At 41.8% G+C, this 21327-nt stretch overlaps 1 protein-coding gene across 1 annotated transcript in view; it reads right to left on the reverse strand.

Annotated features, from left to right (window-relative positions):
* Positions 1 to 2830: 2830 nt before the first annotated feature.
* LOC139458630 (uncharacterized) overlaps positions 2831 to 21327 on the reverse strand; it is a 62168-nt gene continuing 43671 nt past the window's right edge. The window contains exons 15-20 of the mRNA XM_071240053.1: positions 20144 to 20213; positions 16176 to 16315; positions 14899 to 14953; positions 14300 to 14379; positions 12647 to 13275; positions 2831 to 3071 (exon numbers count right to left, since the gene is read on the reverse strand). Of these exons, the coding sequence (XP_071096154.1) occupies positions 2831 to 3071; positions 12647 to 13275; positions 14300 to 14379; positions 14899 to 14953; positions 16176 to 16315; positions 20144 to 20213 (1215 nt within the window). The remainder of the gene's footprint in view (positions 3072 to 12646; positions 13276 to 14299; positions 14380 to 14898; positions 14954 to 16175; positions 16316 to 20143; positions 20214 to 21327) is intronic.

Genomic DNA, 21327 nt, shown 5'->3' on the forward strand with positions numbered 1-21327 from the left:
TATGCTACTTTTGTGAAACCCACTGACACAGGTCTTGGATACTACGCTACTTTTGTGAAACCCACTGACACAGGTCTTGATACTATGCTACTTTTGTGAAACCCACTGACACAGGTCTGGATACTATGCTACTTTTGTGAAACCCACTGACACAGGTCTTGGATACTATGCTACTTTTGTGAAACCCACTGACACAGGTCTGGATACTATGCTACTTTTGTGAAACCCACTGACACAGGTCTTGGATACTATGCTACTTTTGTGAAACCAACTGACACAGGTCTTGGATACTTTGCTACTTTTGTGAAACCCACTGACACAGGTCTGGATACTTTGCTACTTTTGTGAGACCCACTGACACAGGTCTGGATACTTTGCTACTTTTGTGAAACCCACTGACACAGGTCTTGGATACTATGCTACTTTTGTGAAACCCACTGACACAGGTCTTGGATACTTTGCTACTTTTGTGAAACCCACTGACACAGGTCTGGATACTTTGCTACTTTTGTGAAACCCACTGACACAGGTCTGGATACTTTGCTACTTTTGTGAAACCCACTGACACAGGTCTGGATACTATGCTACTTTTGTGAAACCCACTGACACAGGTCTGGATACTATGGTACTTTTGTGAAACCCACTGACACAGGTCTTGGATACTATGGTACTTTTGTGAAACCCACTGACACAGGTCTGGATACTTTGCTACTTTTGTGAAACCCACAGGCACAGGTCTTGGATACCATGTTATGCATGGTCACTCAAACACTTCTTCATCGGATCCTGGCATGGCTAAGGGACTTAATACTGCCTAGCAAATACGTAGTGGTGACTTAGATGGCTAGCCCCCCCAAATTGTTAAGTTTTAATTTTTCAAATACGTGCCCATCCATTATTATCAAGTTAATATATGGATGAAATATTGCAGATATGATGTTAAATATCAACTCACTTACTCATAAATTATTGTTCCCCTGGTATATGAGAAAACATTTTTCAGGGTTTTTTTTAAACAAAGACAAATTATGTGCCCCTTATCAACGTATCTCCTCCCAAATATAAGGTCATGAGTGTGCTTTCGACATTTCCTGCCAAGTAAATATAGATAATGGTGCCACAGCACTGTAGCTCACCTGATTATGTAGTCAACATTGTCGACAATGATGGCCAATAAAAGTTAGTGTCAGCATTGATATGTTTTTGGAACCTGGATGTTCATGTTGTAAAGGTTCTCTGACTGGAAAATCAATATATGCGATAGTCCTGTCATATTTAGCACAGAAAAGTAGGCTTGAAATTCTACATTGTACAGAAAAACAAAATTTGATAACATTTTTATGACAAAAGGCCATGTAGTGTCCAAATATTCTTTTTAGGGATTTGATCTGTACTTTGAAACAAATTTAGTTGTCATCATTTGTGGGAACCGGCCGAAAGTTTCAGCCTTATTAGTCTGGGGTTTCTGGGGAGAAGGTGTTTGCCGATGCCAATGCAGACGTCGGAAGTAAACCTCATCATGAAATTGATCTCAACCGAACTTACTTTTCTTTGCTGTTGGTGTGATGGCTGCTCACTCCAGCAGTGTCCATCTCACTGGCGCCGGCAATCCCATGATTTTTTCCTCTCTTCACAGACATAGAAGGACCCTTGGTTTCTGTGACAACTTGGGTGTGGCTACGGGGGAGGGATTCCAGGCGGCGGGAAGGAAATCCTCCGCTCACTGAAACAATCCAACATCTGAACAAATCCAAACCACAAGCTTACTACCTTATAGGATTCACAGCCTGTGTATGTACATTACTGCACTGAACAATGGCGCAGAGTCTGTATTATTGTCTACAGTATTTCTGGTATTGTGGAGTCTGTGAAGTAATGATCGTTGACTTTAGTTATTTACAAGAATTGACGTATTGCGTTAATTATGGAGGTATAAACATACAAACCAGAGTGCACAGTGTGTAAATCCACAGAATATCACTGGCCAGGAGGATTTACCATTTCAATTGTATTTCCCTGTTCCTTTTAGTTTGTTTGTTGTTTAATACAAAACTCAGTAATATTCCAGCTATATGACAGCGGTCTGTAAAAGATCAAGTTTGGACCAGACAATCCAGTGATTGACATCATGAGCATCGATCCACTCAATCGGGATAGGATTACATATATCAACCAAGTCAGCGAGCCTGACCACCCGATCTCGTTTGTCGCCTTTTCTGACAAGCATGGGTTGCTGAAGACCTATTCTACCCCGATCTTCACGGGTTTCACGCTATTGGGACACAGCGTCTCTCGGCCACGATAAATTATCATATTTCCTCCCTGTCCACCTCACTTCCAAACAGCCACCTCACATCAATATGATGACCCTGGTACCTGCAGACGATCGCTTGGTCATGTATGTTTGTATGTTGTTTAACGGTAAACTCAGCAATATTCCAGCTATGTGACGGCGGTCTGTAAATAATTGGGTCTGGACCAGACAATCCAGTGATTGATATCATGAGTATCGATCCATGCAATAGAGATGACATGCTTCAACCAAGCATCGTGCAGCGTAAAACAACAAACCAACCAAATCATCCCACCTTAACCTGACACACCTGACATGTAACTGAAATACTGTTCATACCGGTGTGGAGGCATAGGTGACCCAGTCTTCTTGGGCACCACAATTCGTGGTGCACATGAGTTGTGTCCCTTGGGCATACCACAAACCACATACCGTGGGTAAGTGGTAACAGTCTGAGACCTGCATCAATTAGGGTTTCCTTGTTTAAAGCAGCGTTTAACCTCACTCACTCACTCACTCACTCACTCACTCACTCATTCAGTACACACGAAGGGTACCTCTAGGTTCGGCCAGCGCTGTGCTGACTCGATGAAGTTGAGCAGGGGGCAGGTTCCCTGGCTGTGTCCTCAGTTGCATCGGGACAAATTTGTTGTGAGATTTCGCCACCTTGTTCTCAGGAATCTCCGGGGAAAATGTCACAGGTCCCGCGGCCATGGCAACATTGATTGGAAAACTCATTTTGTTTGGAAGGCGATCTAATGTTTTCTTCAAACCTGGCCTGGATAAGAAATTAGGTAATAAATTTATAGACGTTAACCATCTTTCAATAAAAAAACATGAACAACACTCAAAGAATTATTACATAAACTAAAATGATTAACTATTTGCACTCAATGAACTTAGAAAAATACAGAATACGAACTGAGCAAAATATTTAAACAAATTAATATCTTAATCAATGAATGAAAAATCACATAGACAATTACTACAGTGGAATATCTCGTCACCTGTCACTTTGACCTTTGACCTTTAGGGTACACCATTTAACAAAAACAAAACATGCAGTGACTAATGGACTAGTTACCTACATAAACATTAGTGATTAAAATATTGACAGAAAAATATATTTATCGATAACAGAATTAAAACAAACAATCTATTTTTAATAATATAAACATATTAAAGTGACGTATAATGCTCTATAATCATGGTACATAAAGGTACAAAGAGGTACATGAAGGTGCGTAAAGGTACATACAGGAAATATGCTGAAAGACAAGACGATGAAGAAGACCCAGCCGAGAGTAGCGCATCACCACACGTGTGAGAGAAGCTGTCTAACTATCAGGCAAACACGAAGCAGCAGAGACAGTAGGGATGATACAGAGATACAACACTGTATCATGATACACAGTCAGCAGTATCATAGACTCATCTACAAGGGATTATCAGGATCAATAGAACCTAGAACGAAATGCTCCCAAACTTGAACTCCCAAGTCTTGCTAATAGGAATGGGTATTGGATGTTTAAAGTGTATCACAATATTTTACAATGAACAAGGCCGTATTGCGATACGTATATCAATATATTGTATCATTAAAATTTTTGAATTCAGAAGCAATTTGAAACATCAGTGCAGGAATTGAAGTTCATAAATGGAACAAAACAAGATGCTGGAACAGCATAATGTTCTCTGGGACAGTGATGACTTGGTGTTACACCTCTGCCACAGAAGAACACCAGAATGTGAACTTGCACTTGCAAAGGAAACGTTTCGAAGGTATTGGCAAGTGTATAACATTAAACTCATAACAGAAATAGCTATTTGAAATCACCCGATATACCGAGCAATAAAACATGTTATTGTGATACGTATCATGGCAAGAACCTACCTCAATTTACCGATATTCTGGTATCCTTACTTGCTAACCTCAAATCAATCTGTGTCAAGTGATATGCATTTTAGGACAACCCTAGTATCATAATATACAGTAACCGCACCCCAGGTGTTTAGAAAAGTGACAAATTATCACAGATCAAGCATTATAAAGCAGTGAACAAAAATTTAGTTCAAACATTGATTTAAACTGAAACTCTTTGAATAATAGTCACAAGGCAATCCTATAACCCTTCTTCTCTGTTTTCTATACAAAATCTGTAATATACACATGAAAATACAGACTGTTATGTAAATTATGTTAGTAGGGGGCATCTATAAAGATTACTCACAAAGTTGTCAGGGACACTATTTTGGCCTCAATAAGGCAAATACGTCATCATATATTGCCTCTGTTACATCCCAACAGTTGTATATCACCCAGCATGTATCTGTGTAGCATAGCCAATCACAGCAGGAACAAGTAGTATATAGACTGTAGGGCTGGGATGGGTAGACCCTATAGAACCCGGTACCAGGAACAAAGCTTACAGTTACTTCCCTTTGCAAAGGCCAATCATGGCATCTGTAAGGCTCAAAATAAGGGTATGGTCATATTTCGATCTAAACAAGATGTGGCTAAAAAAACAAATGCAACCTATGCCAAATTGAGTCTTCGAGGTGGCATTTGTTTGTTGTTTAACGTCGTATGCAGCAATATTCCAGCCATATGACGGCAGTCTGTGAATAATCAAGTCTGGACTAGACAATCCAGTAATTGATATCATGAGCATCGATCTACACAATTGGGATACGATGACATGCATCAACCAAGTCAGCGAGCCTGACCTACCGATCCTGTTAGTCGCCTCTTACGGCAAGCATGGGTGGCAGTAGACCTATTCTACCCTGCATCTTCACAGGTCCACTCAACAGTGAACGGAGTAGCCAAAGGTGTGAAGGATTCGTAGTTGAAAGTTTTATCCACACTGTTTTGACAGCTGGTACATTATTTCCCAGTCGTTAGATCATGTGGCCATGGGTCCGGACAGTTAGCTGTATAGGATGCGGGTAGTCTTCAGGTCACCTGTCCCAGCCCTAATAGCTAGACCAGAGCCGCTTCAGGAATGTATATGGCGATGTACTACTCAGCTTATGATAAGGATAGTCCCATTCTCATAATACATGATCCAACATACAGGTAAATAGTATGACACATCTCAGCATTCGTAGGGAGCAGTTTAAAAGTTGGATGTCAGATTAAATGCTTAAAGATAGTCATTGAGTCATACTACATGGCTGGAAGACCTAAAGTACCATGTGGCCAAAATATGTCACAGTGGAATTCCCTTTCTGCACATACATGTATGTACATTTCCACTCCAAAGTATTATTTGTTCTCATTTGAAACATTCACTCTCAAAAACACAGCATGACTGATCACCAGTTCATGGGAAATAGCATATCACTGTACTGACTTAATACCAGTTTATGGGAAATAGCATATCATTGTACTGACTGATCACCAGTTTTAGGGAAATAGCATATCACTGTACTGACTTAACACCAGTTTATGGGAAATAGCATATCATTGTACTGACTGATCACCAGTTTTAGGGAAATAGCATATCACTGTACTGACTTAATACCAGTTTATGGGAAATAGCATATCATTGTACTGACTGATCACCAGTTTACGGCAAATAGGGGATCATTGTACTGACTGATCACCAGTTTGAGGGAAATAGTGTATCACTGTACTGACTTAACACCAGTTTATGGGAAATAGCATATCATTGTACTGACTGATCACCAGTTTAAGGGAAATAGCATATCACTGTACTGACTTAATACCAGTTTATGGGAAATAGCATATCATTGTACTGACTGATCACCAGTTTACGGCAAATAGGTGATCGTCGTACTGACTGATCACCAGTTTGAGGGAAATAGTGTATCACTGTACTGACTTAACACCAGTTTATGGGAAATAGCATATCATTGTACTGACTGATCACCAGTTTGAGGGAAATAGTGTATCACTGTACTGACTTAACACCAGTTTATGGGAAATAGCATATCATTGTACTGACTGATCACCAGTTTGAGGGAAATAGTGTATCACTATACTGACTTAACACCAGTTTATGGGAAATAGCATATCATTGTACTGACTGATCACCAGTTTGAGGGAAATAGTGTATCATTGTACTGACTGATCACCAGTTTACGGAAAAAAGGGGATCATTGTACTGACTGATCACCAGTTTACGGAAAAAAGGGGATCATTTTACTGACTGATCACCAGTTTTAGGGAAATAGCATAACATTGTACTGACTGATCACCAGTTTGAGGGAAATAGTGTATCATTGTACTGACTGATCACCAGTTTACGGAAAAAAGGGGATCATTGTACTGACTGATCACCAGTTTACGGAAAAAAGGGGATCATTGTACTGACTGATCACCAGTTTACGGAAAAAAGGGGATCATTGTACTGACTGATCACCAGTTTACGGAAAAAAGGGGATCATTGTACTGACTGATCACCAGTTTTAGGGAAATAGCATAACATTGTACTGACTGATCACCAGTTTGAGGGAAATAGTGTATCATTGTACTGACTGATCACCAGTTTACGGAAAAAAGGGGATCATTGTACTGACTGATCACCAGTTTACGGAAAAAAGGGGATCATTGTACTGACTGATCACCAGTTTACGGAAAAAAGGGGATCATTGTACTGACTGATCACCAGTTTACGGAAAAAAGGGGATCATTGTACTGACTGATCACCAGTATTAGGGACATAGCATAACATTGTACTGACTGATCACCAGTTTGAGGGAAATAGTGTATCATTGTACTGACTGATCACCAGTTTACGGAAAAAAGGGGATCATTGTACTGACTGATCACCAGTTTACGGAAAAAAGGGGATCATTGTAATGACTGATCACCAGTTTTAGGGAAATAGCAAATCATTGTACTGACTAATCACCAGTCTTAGGGAAAATAGAACATCATTGTACTGCCCGATTACCAGTTTAAGGGAGATAGCACTTTTTTGTACTGACTGACCAACACTTTTAGAGAAAATAGCTTATCATTATAGTCAAAGACAGCGCATAGTTTGACAGACAAGAGGGTCAGTAGGAATAAAGATCCTTCAAAAACAGAGTCATCTTGTAAAAGATGTTACCCCAACAACAAATTAAAAAGGTTATTAATCAGTTAGTGAGTTAGTAGGCGATATATATGACTACAATAATTATATATGCATATAATAAGCATCTAGTGCGTACAGCGTGTGTCTAGGCCTATAGGTCATTTCCATGGTTACCTGTGACAGCTAACAAACGTGTTAGTCCTCTGTAAAAACTCGTGGTGTGATTCTATAAAGTATGGTGCGACTGTATAGCCACTAGGGGGCAGCACCGACCCTGCGCTACTAGACGCAGAGTGGTGGCTTGCTGGTCTGCAATGTCAAGGTCATGTGCGATAGTGATGGGCAGAAACATCATATCATCAATTGAATTTGTTGATATCTACAGGTTTATGAATTACAGAATTTATTTTTTCAATGAAACTGAATATAAATATATCAGTTAAATATTGTTATTTCTAACATGACATGTTCTAGTTAATGAAATACCGAACTTAATTTTGTATTTTACGGAGCTGAATACATTATACTGCACATGTGATTATGAACAATCATTACAATCTTGAGAGTATTTATTTTCATGTACAAGCAATTTTAGAAGATGAGTGAGAGAGTTGGGTTTAAGGCCGCTGTGAACAGTTTTCCAGTTATAATCAGGGCATGTCAGCTTCATTTTGGAAGAAATCCTGAAGTGATGCAGGTGTTAGATGTTTACCATGTGGGTAAAAGCCATGAGAAAGGGTATGGTGCTGACAAGCCTAGAAACATAATCACACTGAACCGGGATTCGATATATACATTCTCAAAAGGAGTACTGTTAGGTGAGAAGCTAACATACACTACTTGAAGACAAAGTCATAAAGTGAGTGAGTGAGTATGGTTTTACGCCGCTTTTGGCAATATTCCAACCATATCACGGCGGGGGACACCAGAAATGGGCTTTACACATTGTACCCATGTCGGGAATCGAACTCTGGTCTTCAGCACAATGAGTGAATGCTTTAACCACTAGGCTACCCGACCCCCCCAAGTCATAAAGAAGAATCTTCAAAATGGTGAATGAATATCATGTTGAAGTAAGGTCTTCTGCTGAAAACTAGGTATCTTTTCTGTCTAGGTATTTGTTGTTTTTGCCACAGTCAGCAATATTATAACAATACTGAACCAAATAGTTAGGGATCATGATTATTTGGGGGGATTTTTATGAAATTGTGTGCTCAGTCCTCACTACAAAAATATATTCCCCAAATATTTCATGATGCCTGATGTTTTTTGCTCAGTATATATCACAGAGGCCTGTAAATAATCGAGGTGGAAAATGCAATCCAGTGATTGAAAGCATGAACAACGATCAACACCACCGGGGTACGTTGACAAGCAATCATCCTGGCAGGATGGGGACCTACCCCAGTATTCTGAACCAGGGTTCACACAGGGGTCTAGCTGCTTCTGTAGGAGTTCAAATACCAAATGTTTGTTTGTTTGTTTGTTTGTTGTTTAATGCAGCACTCAGCAATATTTCACCTATATGGCAGCGGTCTGTAAATAATCAAGTCTGGACCAGACAATCCGGTGATTGATGTCATGTGCTTAGATCCACGCAATTGGGATCGATGACATGCTTCAACCAAGTCAGCGAGCTTCACCACCCAATCCCGTTAGTCGCCTCTTACGACAAGCATAGTCACCTCTTACGGCAAGCATGGGTTGCTTAAGACCTATTCTACCCTGGATCTTCACAAAGCGAATATGAAATGGATAAGTTCTATTCTCATTTTTCCTTTTAATCTTTTACTTCATAGCCCCTACCACATTTATAGGCCCATCTTCCCGAGGCAAGGGCGTTAACTGACTTTAAAAGGCTAGAATTCCTGGGCTCAATCGTAGCGCCACCAGTGGGTATTAAGAGTTCTAAGCCCTTCCTAGCCTCTCCTATGGACCAATCAGATTCCACCTCTCGTTTCACTTACATTTGTTTCAAACAAAATGGCGGCGCCCAGTCAAGACAATCTAATCGATAATCAAGATCTGTATTATGATAAAAGAGGTCTTACATCGCGAAGTGCATCAAATCACGTGAGCACCTTGATAAAAAACATGAAAAGACTTGGAAAATATCTGTTGACAACGAGTTGGTGGTGCACATGCTTTTCAAATCATGCAATCAACCAAAATCTGCACAATAGTTTACTAACCGGATTTCATTGTCGTTGCGCGATTTTGATTGGACTATGCATAGACTTGTTAGTCCAGCCAAAATGTAACTCCATAATACCAGCCTGGTTCGGCAAGGGTGGAAACTGGACTTTTATAGTCAGTTAACTCTCTTGCCTTGGGAAGATGTTATAGGCCATGACCCCAGCGGACTGACAATGAAGAACAGTAATCACAATAGATCACAATGGATCACAATGGATCACAATGGATTACGATGGATCACAATGGATTACGATGGATCGTTCAGGGGATTGTTACATCCCAAAGATTCACTACAAGCATGATTTAAAAAAGCGCAAATATTTTGTTGATTTAACTTAGGTGTCAAGATTGAGAAAAAAGCACTACATGTAAGAAATCTATCTGTTATTATGGACCATGTAACAGATGTTTCTATGGATTATCAGCTACGGATGTAATCACTCTTCATCTTGGGATGAAAGATGGGCTAAAGATATAACTGTTGTTTCAGCTATGCACTGTCCACTTTTACTAGCGGACATCTACTGGTCGCCGACATGTAGCTACGACTCCACAGTACTCCTCAAATAGAGTTAATGTCACTGAAATCAGATCTTCACTCCGATGCCATACGTCCCTGGTCGAGATCTGATGATACTTCATAGCAAAATGAAGGATGCGTTGGTTCCTGAGCCAATCAGCTGTCAGCTTTCTAAAACCATTTTGCTTCATTTCGTAACCACTTTCATTCAGGCATTAGACCTTTACACGCCATAACCTACATAGAACAAATATTTCCTCAACAATACACCCTAAAGAGTGTAGATGCCATGGCAAACAAGAAGATTCACTAAACATCCACAACAAAACAATGCGATCATATTTGTTTTGGAGCAATAGAAATCAGACATGCTTGTATGGATGTTTTGCTCCTTGCATTGAGAATTTAGAAGCCTTGACACTGATTGGCTAATTAGAAAATTCATGCGACGATGAGGTGGCCAATTCTGGAAAAGTCCTCAGGGCCCCGTTCCTCAAAGCGATCTTAGCGCTAAGGTGGTCATAAGTCCCATACTTTAACATAGGCTTACGATCATCTTAGCGCTAAGGTGATCATAAGTCCCATACTTTAACATAGGCTTACGATCATCTTAGCACTAAGATCGCTTTGAGGAACGGGGCCCAGGTCTTCATGCAGAGGTATTGTATCGGAGTGAAAGAGGTGATTTTAATGAGATTGCTTATAGAGTCCGATTCTGTTTTGCACCAGCCAATGCAATGCAAGCTATGTCAGAGTGAACGTGAAGGACTATCTTACCTGACATGTAAAATACTTGAATTAATATATTTCCATGTATCCTGCTACAGCGGTGTACGACTGGAAAACGTGTACGCAACCGTCATGGGTCTCTGTAATCACTAAAAATTCCAGCTCCCCTTATCGAAACAGTGTCGTGTCTTGTATGTTGACATTGACTTAAGATAAATGTAATGAACACAGCCTTATATCAAAAAAGTTATTGTCTGGACATATGGTGTCATTTTAATTGAAAATGCAATCAGTCAATGTTACTATGTTTAAAATTAAGCGACAATGAGAAAATTTGAAATAAAATTTTCTGGTTAGTAACTTTTAACAAGATGAATTTTAAATCATTTTGTGCAGGTCAAGCTAAAGGATTACAGTACACTACGTTTATAACGAACTGATGGATATAACAAACTGATTTTTGGTCCTTTGCATTTGGTGTATATATGCTGTAAATATGCTTTTAACGAACTAGGACCACCTCCATGGTCTTGTGGTAGAGCGTCCGCCCGGAGAGCGGAAGGTCCGGTGTTCGATGCCCGGCCGCGTCATACCAAACCTCACCTTTAACGATTTACGGTTATAATAAACGTAAATTAGTGGTCCCCTTGAGTTTGTTATAAATGTGGTTTTCTGTATCATGGTTACGGAAGATTTTCATGATATTCTTTGATGTGCACTCTGACTGATCTTGTGAAGGCCGGTGTAAAACACCATCAGACTCACGCGTAACTATAGGAAGAGTCGTAGCTATGTATCAACAACCAGTACAAACCCGACAGTAACAGCGGAGCAGTACATAGCTACGATGTCACAGCTGGACACAACGCTACAAGATACAGCAACTGCCGTCCTGAACTACGTACTTACAGCACAGGGTATTTGGACAGTGAATAGCTCCCCCTAGAGTATCAGCACAAATACACATAAACCAGTTTTCACTTCTCATGGCGACATTGTGTCCACATAGCCTTGAAAACATGCATTTTAACTGGGTGCAGAGAGTATTCATCACTCATAACACACATTGGGACCAGTCACATGATACACATGTATTAGGCCACAACAAATTTATTATTTGTTTTCTGTAATTAATTTTAAACATATCTAAGCACACAGATACAAGGGCTAAAAATGTTTGTTAAAGAGTGCATGTTGTTTAACACAGCAATATTTCAGCTAACAGCGTGCACGTAGTCAAGTCTTCAAACCAGTGGTTGATAGTGAGAACAACATGCAGTTAGGACATGGTGCCACACAATAAACATGTGAGTGTGTGAGTATGGTTTAAAGCCACTTTTAGCAATATTCCAGCAATATCACGGCGGGGGACACCAGACATGGGCTTCACACTTTGAACCCATGCCAGGATTCGAAGCCGGGTCTACAGCATGAGTAGCAAACGCTTTAACCACAAGGCTACCCAACCGCCCGAATCACCATTGTGACCATCCAATCATCTTTACAGTCGACTTTTATGACAAGCATTGGGAACTAGCAGCCTGTTCTGACCCGGAACACGACAGACACTGGGAGGTGTAAGAAATGTATGCGTCCAAATTAAACTATCATAGCCTCATTGGTTGCGAAAAGCTTGAAATCTAAACTTTAGGATATCTTTTTAAATAGATAGATAGAAGCGTGGGTATCCATGCTAAATATAGGGTGAGGAAACAGGTGAATAGTGGTCTCAACACACCACAAAACAACATGCATCTGTAACCATGGTGATATAAAAACACAACATGCAGTTCTGGGACCCTCAAAAAGTCAATACCAGAAAGTATTCACACAAATCAAGACAGAACTTGAACAGCCTACCTCTTCCCTTTCTGAACTTCCTGATCCAACTGGTCCATATCTATCACTTCCCGTGATACCTCATGACCTCCACGTGGACTTTGCATTGACCTTGACCCTCGATTATTCTCCGCACAGAATGTGACTGACCTCCCACCATCCAAATACTGCTGACTTGGCACAGAAGGTTTCGGCAGTGACGATTTTCCTCCGCGGTCAACAGCCAAAGTTTTTGAACCACTATTTGTAACATCCAGGGGCTCTTCAGAGAGGTCAAGGTCAGTTAATAATCCTTTATGTTTACTTGGGTGTTTAGGTCCAATGTACGAAGTTCGAGATCGTTCCAATTTCAACCCAGAACTTTCCATTGGACCACCACGTTTCTTAATATAAAACTCAGGTGACCTATTTGGGTCGAAGGTCATATCGAAGTCATCCCCTCCGTGAATGGAAACATAACTTATCGCCACAGGGAACATTGTTTTTGGCACTGTTGGTGATTTTTCAACTTTGATTGCTCGATGAGAGGACTCCCTCGCAGCGGAGGAGGATGTTGATGAGATTCTGGAAGTCCTGTCTTTCTTCAGCGACAATGGTCTTGGCTCCTTCCTAGGCTCAGTCGGAACAGTTTTAGGCACTGGTGCTGGTTTCTGAAAGGAATACGTGTGTTATAGTCGTTTAGGCTGTTTGTTTGTTGTTTGACGCCACACTCTGCAATGTTCCAGCTATATGACAGCGGCATGTAAATTATCAAGTCTAGACCAGACAATCCAGTGATTGACATCATGAGCATCGATCTATGCAATTGGGATACAATGACGTGAATCAACCAAGTCAAGTCATCAACTCTGACCACCCGATCCCGGTGAATGTGGTCTTTAAATAATCAAGACTAGACCAGACAAGCCAGTGATTGATATCCGCATGCAATAAACCAAGTCAGCGAGCACCAGATACCCTTAGTCGCCTCTTACAACAATCATAAGTATACTGCAACCCGGAATCCCCAAGGTTCTAATTCACAAGTTTTGTGTGTTTTTTGTTTAACGCCGCATTCAGCAATATTCAAGCTATATGCTGGCGGTCAGTTAATAATCAAGACTGGACCAGACAATCCAGTGATGTACATCATGAGCATCGATCAAGGCAATTGGGATACGATGACATGCATCAACCAAGTCAGCGAGTCTGACCACCTGATCCTGTTAGCCGCCTGTTGTGACAAGCATAGTCACCTTTTACGGCAAGCAAGGGTTGCTAAAGACGTATTCTACCCCGGATCTTCACGGGTCTGCTTTAATAAAACAAACTGACCGATATAACGAACTGTTTTGTGGTCATGGCCATTTGCTGTATATATACTATTAATGAACTACAGCTATAACAAACTAAAATTAGTGGTCCCTTTGAGTTCGTTGTAACCGAAGTCTACTGTTCATGGATTTACACATTCGTACATCGTTTCTTTTATCTTTATTACACCTCCATAAATGCAAAGAATAATGAAGTCAATTCTGAACACAATTACCAACAATCTTGTGCAGATACTGGTAGCTTTTGTTGAAAGCAGATATACACAGAGAATACAATCAGGCTTCCAAACCCTATAACATCAACTTGTAACATCCACAAATTAGACACTATCAAAGCAAATCAAGTCAGAGAGTCACTTACAGTTGTGATCGGTGAGTCTTCTGTCTGGCTGGACGAGTCGGACAACACCTGGCTGCCATGACGTGGGGACATGCTGCCTGCTGAAACACAACAGCATGGGCAGATTAGAGAACACACTCGTGTACTTGTGTCGGGCATCATGAGCATAATCCCCAACATGCATCAACCCCAGATCTACCCAGATCTTCACGGGTCACCAAAATCTGTAAATAATCAAGTCTGTACCAGACAATAGAGTGACATCTTAAGCATTGACCTTTGCGATTGGGATACAATGACATGCATCAACCAAGTCAGCAAGCCTGACCACCCGGTCCCATTAGACCACTTCTAACACAGGGGATTCATGAACACAGAATTCATTGAACTTGGACACAGGAGACTCCACAATATGCTGTGTAGAGTTGCTTCCCTTAGTTGTGCCAGAAACCTATGATCATGGGTTCGAATCCTGGATTACATTTCCAGGTTTGTCAGCACCATATCCATGCTGGTGGGTTTCACCAAAGTGGTAAATGTCTTAAACTTGCATCACTGTTTTAAAGCGGTGTCAAAGGAAACTTATTTAGTCAATATGAAGTATCAGTAAGTCTACAGACCTGAACTTGGTCTTGGAGGAATATTCTCTGTGTTGGTTGGGGTCTTTGACCGATTCTGCAATAAACAGATCCTCATCCTTGGAAGAATACATATAAAGTCTTTTTTAACCTAAAAACAAAACAACTCTGACATTGTTTCATGAAAAACATTAGCAGGCCCATGCACACGGCCACTTCTACTCAATGAGGGGCGGTCGGGTAGCCTAGTAGTTAAAGCTTTCGCTTGTCACGCCGAAGACCCGGGTTCGATTCCCGACATGGGTACAATGTGTGAAGCCCATTTCTGGTGTCCCCCGCCGTGATATTGCTGGAATATTGTTAAAAGCAGCGTAAAACCATACTCACTCACTCGCTCACTCACTCACTCACCCACTAACTCACTCACTCACTCACTGGTTAGCTCAACCTCGGTCTTCCTCCAGTGATTACTTGGATCACACACATATTTACTTAGACCATACAGTTGTGGACAAATAGACATGGAAACATGGTAGCTACATGGTCAAAAAGGCAGCAGATATGTTTCACCTAAAACCAAGAAATGATAAAAATCACCTAAAAACATTCCCAGAGGTGTCATCACTCGAAGGAGTGAGACGTAATTTAGCCTAGACACAGAGGTCATACGTCTGTTTTCCTACAAATGACTAAATGCAACAGATAATCTCCTGCTAAGACGTTTCTGGTTAAAGGGGGAGGCAATAATGCCTCAGAGGGAATTCCTTCAGTAATTTTCTCTCACTAATAAAAAATCCATGAACTGTTTGAGTTGCATTTTTTAAAGTTATTAATTAACAGCAAAGACAAGATATTTAATGGATGACAACTTCTTTATTCTATAAACATGTGGGGGTGGTCAGGTAGCCTTGTGGTTAAAGCGTTCGCTTGTCATGGGTGCAATGTCTGAAGCCCATTTCTGGTGTCCCTCGCCATGATATTGCTGGAATATTGCTAAAAGGGGCATAAAACCATATTCACTCACTATAGTGATGTGATGTTTCGGAATAGATCCTTATACCATTGCCAAGCAAGAGTGTGGATATAATAGAATAAAGAAGTTGTCAACAATAAAATATCTTGTCTTTACTGCAAAAATCCATGTCATAAAAGAACATGAAACCTTAAAACTGGAACATGTTCCCATTCCAGTCAGAATTTTTTTTATGGTTAATGGAAACACAAGAGGACCTAAGACTTTTTCTAATTTTGTACAACTGATAAAAAACCCACGGCATGAAGAGTTTGACCCTTGACACCAGGTTGCATGTGTCTCCTACCTTGGCACTCGGCACTCGCGTCAACTTCCCCTCCGTCAGCGACTTCCTCTTCTTCTGCAGCGATACCACTTTGGGCATCGTCTCCTCGGTAACAGATTCTCGTTTTGGTGGCTGATATAACGGAGGTCGATTTGTATCGTCTGGAAATTAGGCAAAGTTTGTGAAGCATCGAGAAATGAACACTCCACAATGTGACATTTTCAGTTTGACATGGGTTGATGCAAAAGCAGGACACAATATACAAATAATTACAAATAATCAGTATAACAAAACGAATGATTACTCTTGATGTGGTCAATACGCAAAAATAAGGACCCGAAGGAGGTCAGACTGCCAAGGAGTTGGGTCCGAGGGTCCTTGTTTTTGCATATTGACCTTATCAAGAGTAATCATTCGTTTTGTTATACTGAAATTAACCTTAAAGTATTTGAAGCCTTTAAACCGTCCTCTGTTTCATTACAGTAACTTAGCTGTGAACTGTGAAATGTTAGTGTCCCAGACGCCATCTTGTTTTCTTGCAGACGAGTTGATATTCATCACGTGACAGGTCACTACTGATCATGTGACGAGTCAATATTCAAGGTCAGTGTCAGTCACATGATTTTGGTTTACATTGAAATGTATTGTTTCGTCACGTCATATGGATTAACCATTGCACTGCAAGATTCTTAATAGAGGTATTACAATGTCACTTGGTATATGGTGTGATGTACCCCATGCCGAAGGCTCACGCACCATATCCCCAAAGGCACCCTTACACTACAAATATATCTTACCGGCATAATTTTTAACAAAAATGTTTTCAGAAGTATGGCTTGCGAACAATTTCATGGACATCTTGACAGCTAGCAGACGACATAAACACATCCAGAGTTATTGCCCTTGTATTACAATAGGATATGGTGTAGTGTAGGCTACATCACACCATATATCCCAGGGGACTGTTGACAACAATTTTATCTACCAGTATAATTTTTGCCCGTCTATCTATAATGTCTTCATTGGTATGGCCAGCGAACTGTTTCACAGATATCTTGGCAGCTAGCAGATGACGTGAACACATCAAGAGTTACCACCCTTGTTATAACAAACTCAAAGGCACCACTAATATTTGTTCGTTATAACCGTAGTTTGTAAAAGCATACCATATTCGACGTAATAAGCACCGGGGGCGCTCTCAAAATTAGAAATAGGGGGCTCTTATTGAAATAATATCATGGTGGAAAAAAACAGAGTTGAAAGATACATTCCGTGGTTTATGCTGATGGCCAGAACTGTTTTTATACGACAGATATATTTTTCCAGAATTTTATTGCCCATAATTAAGGGTGCATATAACACACGAGTGCGTATTATACACAGATAAATAAGTCTTGTGTACATTGATCAATCGGAAGGAGTGCTAATTGGGATTGTTCACTTGCCAATATATTAGCAAATATTGCCTTGGGCGCTTATTAGAGCAGGGCGCTTATTACGGTGAATACGGTATGTACAACAGAACTACAGCAAATGGCCGGTCCCCAAACATAAGTTCATTAAATCCGTCGGTTCATTATAATGGCGTTCATCATAACCATAGCTTACTGTATTTATATTTGTAAGACATTCAGCGTGTATAGGCCATGAATAAGTTGTTCACTATAGTTGCCATCGTGGCCTTATTGAAAATCAGATTCAATTCTTGAACGAATTGGGGTGTCATTTTTAGTATGAAAAGTTTCAGCTAAAATGGTCTTGTTGAATCTGAAATGACGATTATGATGCATGACGTATTACAGACGATGCATGACTGACGCTGGACACTGGACAAACAGTCCATGACATGAGATAACTTGACTTTCAGCCAGGTGAGCTTATAAGGAGGGTTATCTGGTCTCCCTTGTTATCTCCACAAGATTGCAGGAGATACTGCAACAATGAAATTGCATCACAATGCTTTGTAGACCATTGTGATACCACACAACGTCACAATCAAATGACATCACTATTGTCTCTGCCACTGAACTGGTTAGCTGTACTTTTTACACATCAAATAAATGGAAATGGAAAAAAAGGTTGGCATAATAATTTTGCTGATAAATAGAATCTCACCCTCATGTCTTCTATCAAATATATCAACACTCATTGATAAAGTTTCAAACTTTTTAAAACTTTTATCGATTGGTGTTGATATATTTGATATCAAAAGTCTCCATTCCCTAGTTATCCAGCTTCCACTAACAAGACTGCATTGTCAACATTGATATCTCTGGAAAGTATACAGGCTAAAGAAATGGCTACATGGGTGAATAAAGTTGTGTTTGGAGTAGGGCTGGGACGGGTAACTCGGGTACCCAGGTTGGGTGGGTACTGAGTAGGACCCGGGTACCCACAGGACTACCCGGACCCGTGGTTAGTCACATGATATATTGTTTAATGACAAAAATTATCTAGAACTCTATGGTTACACTACAAGTTACTTATTTCTTTCTGACTATGCACCCATTCCTTCAGATTTGTCATATGGTTGAATAAAGATATAACTTCAGTGTATGAATGACCAGATTGTTAAAAACACGTATCTAAATATGTTTGGCCAGAGCTATACTAAAAATGTTCCCAATCGGACATTTTGAGACATCTGAGACCTACAGTGGGTACCCGGGTAGGGTCGGGTAATAGGGGATGGGTACCTGGGTAGGGTCGGGTAACAGGGGGATGGGTACCCGGGTAGGGTCGGGTAATAGGGGGTGGGTACCCGGGTAGGGTCGGGTAATAGGGGGTGGGTACCCGGATAGTGTGGGGTAATAGGGGGATGGGTACCCAGGTAGGGTCGGGTAATAGGGGGTGGGTACCCGGGTAGGGTCAGGTAATAGGGGGTGGGTACCTGGGTAGGGTCAGGTAATAGGGGGATGGGTACCCGGGTAGGGTCGGGTAATAGGGGGTGGGTACCCGGGTAGGGTCGGGTAATAGGGGGTGGGTACCCGGATAGTGTGGGGTAATAGGGGGATGGGTACCCGGGTAGTGTGGGGTAATAGGGGGTGGGTACCCGGGTAGGGTCAGGTAATAGGGGGTGGGTACCTGGGTAGGGTCAGGTAATAGGGGGATGGGTACCCGGGTAGGGTCGGGTAATAGGGGGATGGGTACCCGGGTAGGGTCGGGTAATAGGGGGTGGGTACCTGGGTAGGGTCGGGTAACAGGGGGATGGGTACCCGGGTAGGGTCAGGTAACAGGGGGATGGGTACCCGGGTAGGGTCAGGTAATAGGGGATGGGTACCCGGGTAGGGTCGGGTAATAGGGGGTGGGTACCTGGGTAGGGTCAGGTAATAGGGGGATGGGTACCCGGGTAGGGTCAGGTAACAGGGGGATGGGTACCCGGGTAGGGTCAGGTAATAGGGGATGGGTACCCGGGTAGGGTCGGGTAATAGGGGGTGGGTACCTGGGTAGGGTCAGGTAATAGGGGATGGGTACCCGGGTAGTGTCGGGTAATAGGGGGATGGGTACCCGGGTAGGGTCAGGTAATAGGGGGTGGGTACCCGGGTAGGGTCGGGTAATAGGGGATGGGTACCCGGGTAGGGTCAGGTAATAGGGGGTGGGTACCCGGGTAGGGTTGGGTAATAGGGGGATGGGTACCCGGGTAGTGTCGGGTAATAGGGGGATGGGTACCCGGGTAGGGTCAGGTAATAGGGGATGGGTACCCGGGTAGTGTCGGGTAATAGGGGGATGGGTACCCGGGTAGGGTCAGGTAATAGGGGGTGGGTACCCGGGTAGGGTCAGGTAATAGGGGATGGGTACCTGGGTAGGGTCAGGTAATAGGGGATGGGTACCCGGGTAGGGTCAGGTAATAGGGGATGGGTACCCGGGTAGGGTCGGGTAATAGGGGGTGGGTACCCGGGTAGTAAATTTGGACTCGTCCCAGGCCTAGTTGCGAGTATGGGTCCTGGCTACCCTCTGGCCAGGGGTGAAGTAACTACACCAATACTTACATTCATCCTTGGATGTTCTTTTCTTTGTGGCTTTACTCTCAAACTTCCCTTCATTTGTAAGTGCCACAACCTACAACATACAGTTGTCATGGTTACATGGACAGACATGGTCCTGTCTACAACATACAGTTGTCATGGTTACATGGACAGACATTGTCCTGTCTACAACATACAGTTGTCATGGTTACATGGACAGACACGGGTCCTGTCTACAACATACAGTCGTCATTGTTACATGGACAGACACGGGTCCTGTCTACAACATACAGTCGTCATTGTTACAGACATGAGTCCTGTCTACAACATACAGTCGTCATTGTTACATGGACAGACATGGTCCTGTCTACAACATACAGTTGTCATGGTTACATGGACAGACATGGTCCTGTCTACAACATACAGTTGTCATGGTTACATGGACAGACATGGTCCTGTCTACAACATACAGTTGTCATGGTTACATGGACAGACACGGGTCCTGTCTACAACATACAGTCGTCATTGTTACATGGACAGACACGGGTCCTGTCTACAACATACAGTCGTCATTGTTACAGACATGAGTCCTGTCTACAACATACAGTCGTCATTGTTACATGGACAGACATGGTCCTGTCTACAACATACAGTTGTCATGGTTACATGGACAGACATGGTCCTGTCTACAACATACAGTCGTCATTGTTACAGACATGAGTCCTGTCTACAACATACAGTCGTCATTGTTATATGGACAGACATGGTCCTGTCTACAACATACAGTTGTCATGGTTACATGGACAGACATGAGTCCTGTCTACAACATACAGTCTTCATTGTTAGAGACATGAGTCCTGTCTACAACATACAGTCGTCATTGTTACATGGACAGACATGGGTCCTGTCTACAACAAACAGTAGTCATTGTTACATGGACAGACATGGGTCCTGTCTACAACATACAGTTGTCATTGTTACATGGACAGACATGAGTCCTGTCTACAACATACAGTCGTCATTGTTACATGGACAGACATGGGTCCTGTCTACAACATACAGTCGTCATTGTTACATGGACAGACATGGGTCCTGTCTTCAACACATATTCAACACAGTAAAGTTCAAAATTAATCAACACAACGGGCCTTTGTAAAACTGGTTAAAGATTCATCATTTTAACTCATTGTTGAGGTGGATAGTTGTAA

This window comes from Haliotis cracherodii, unplaced genomic scaffold, assembly GCF_022045235.1.
Source record: "Haliotis cracherodii isolate W230 unplaced genomic scaffold, xgHalCrac1.p SCAF_13, whole genome shotgun sequence".
Lineage (NCBI taxonomy): Eukaryota > Metazoa > Mollusca > Gastropoda > Lepetellida > Haliotidae > Haliotis > Haliotis cracherodii.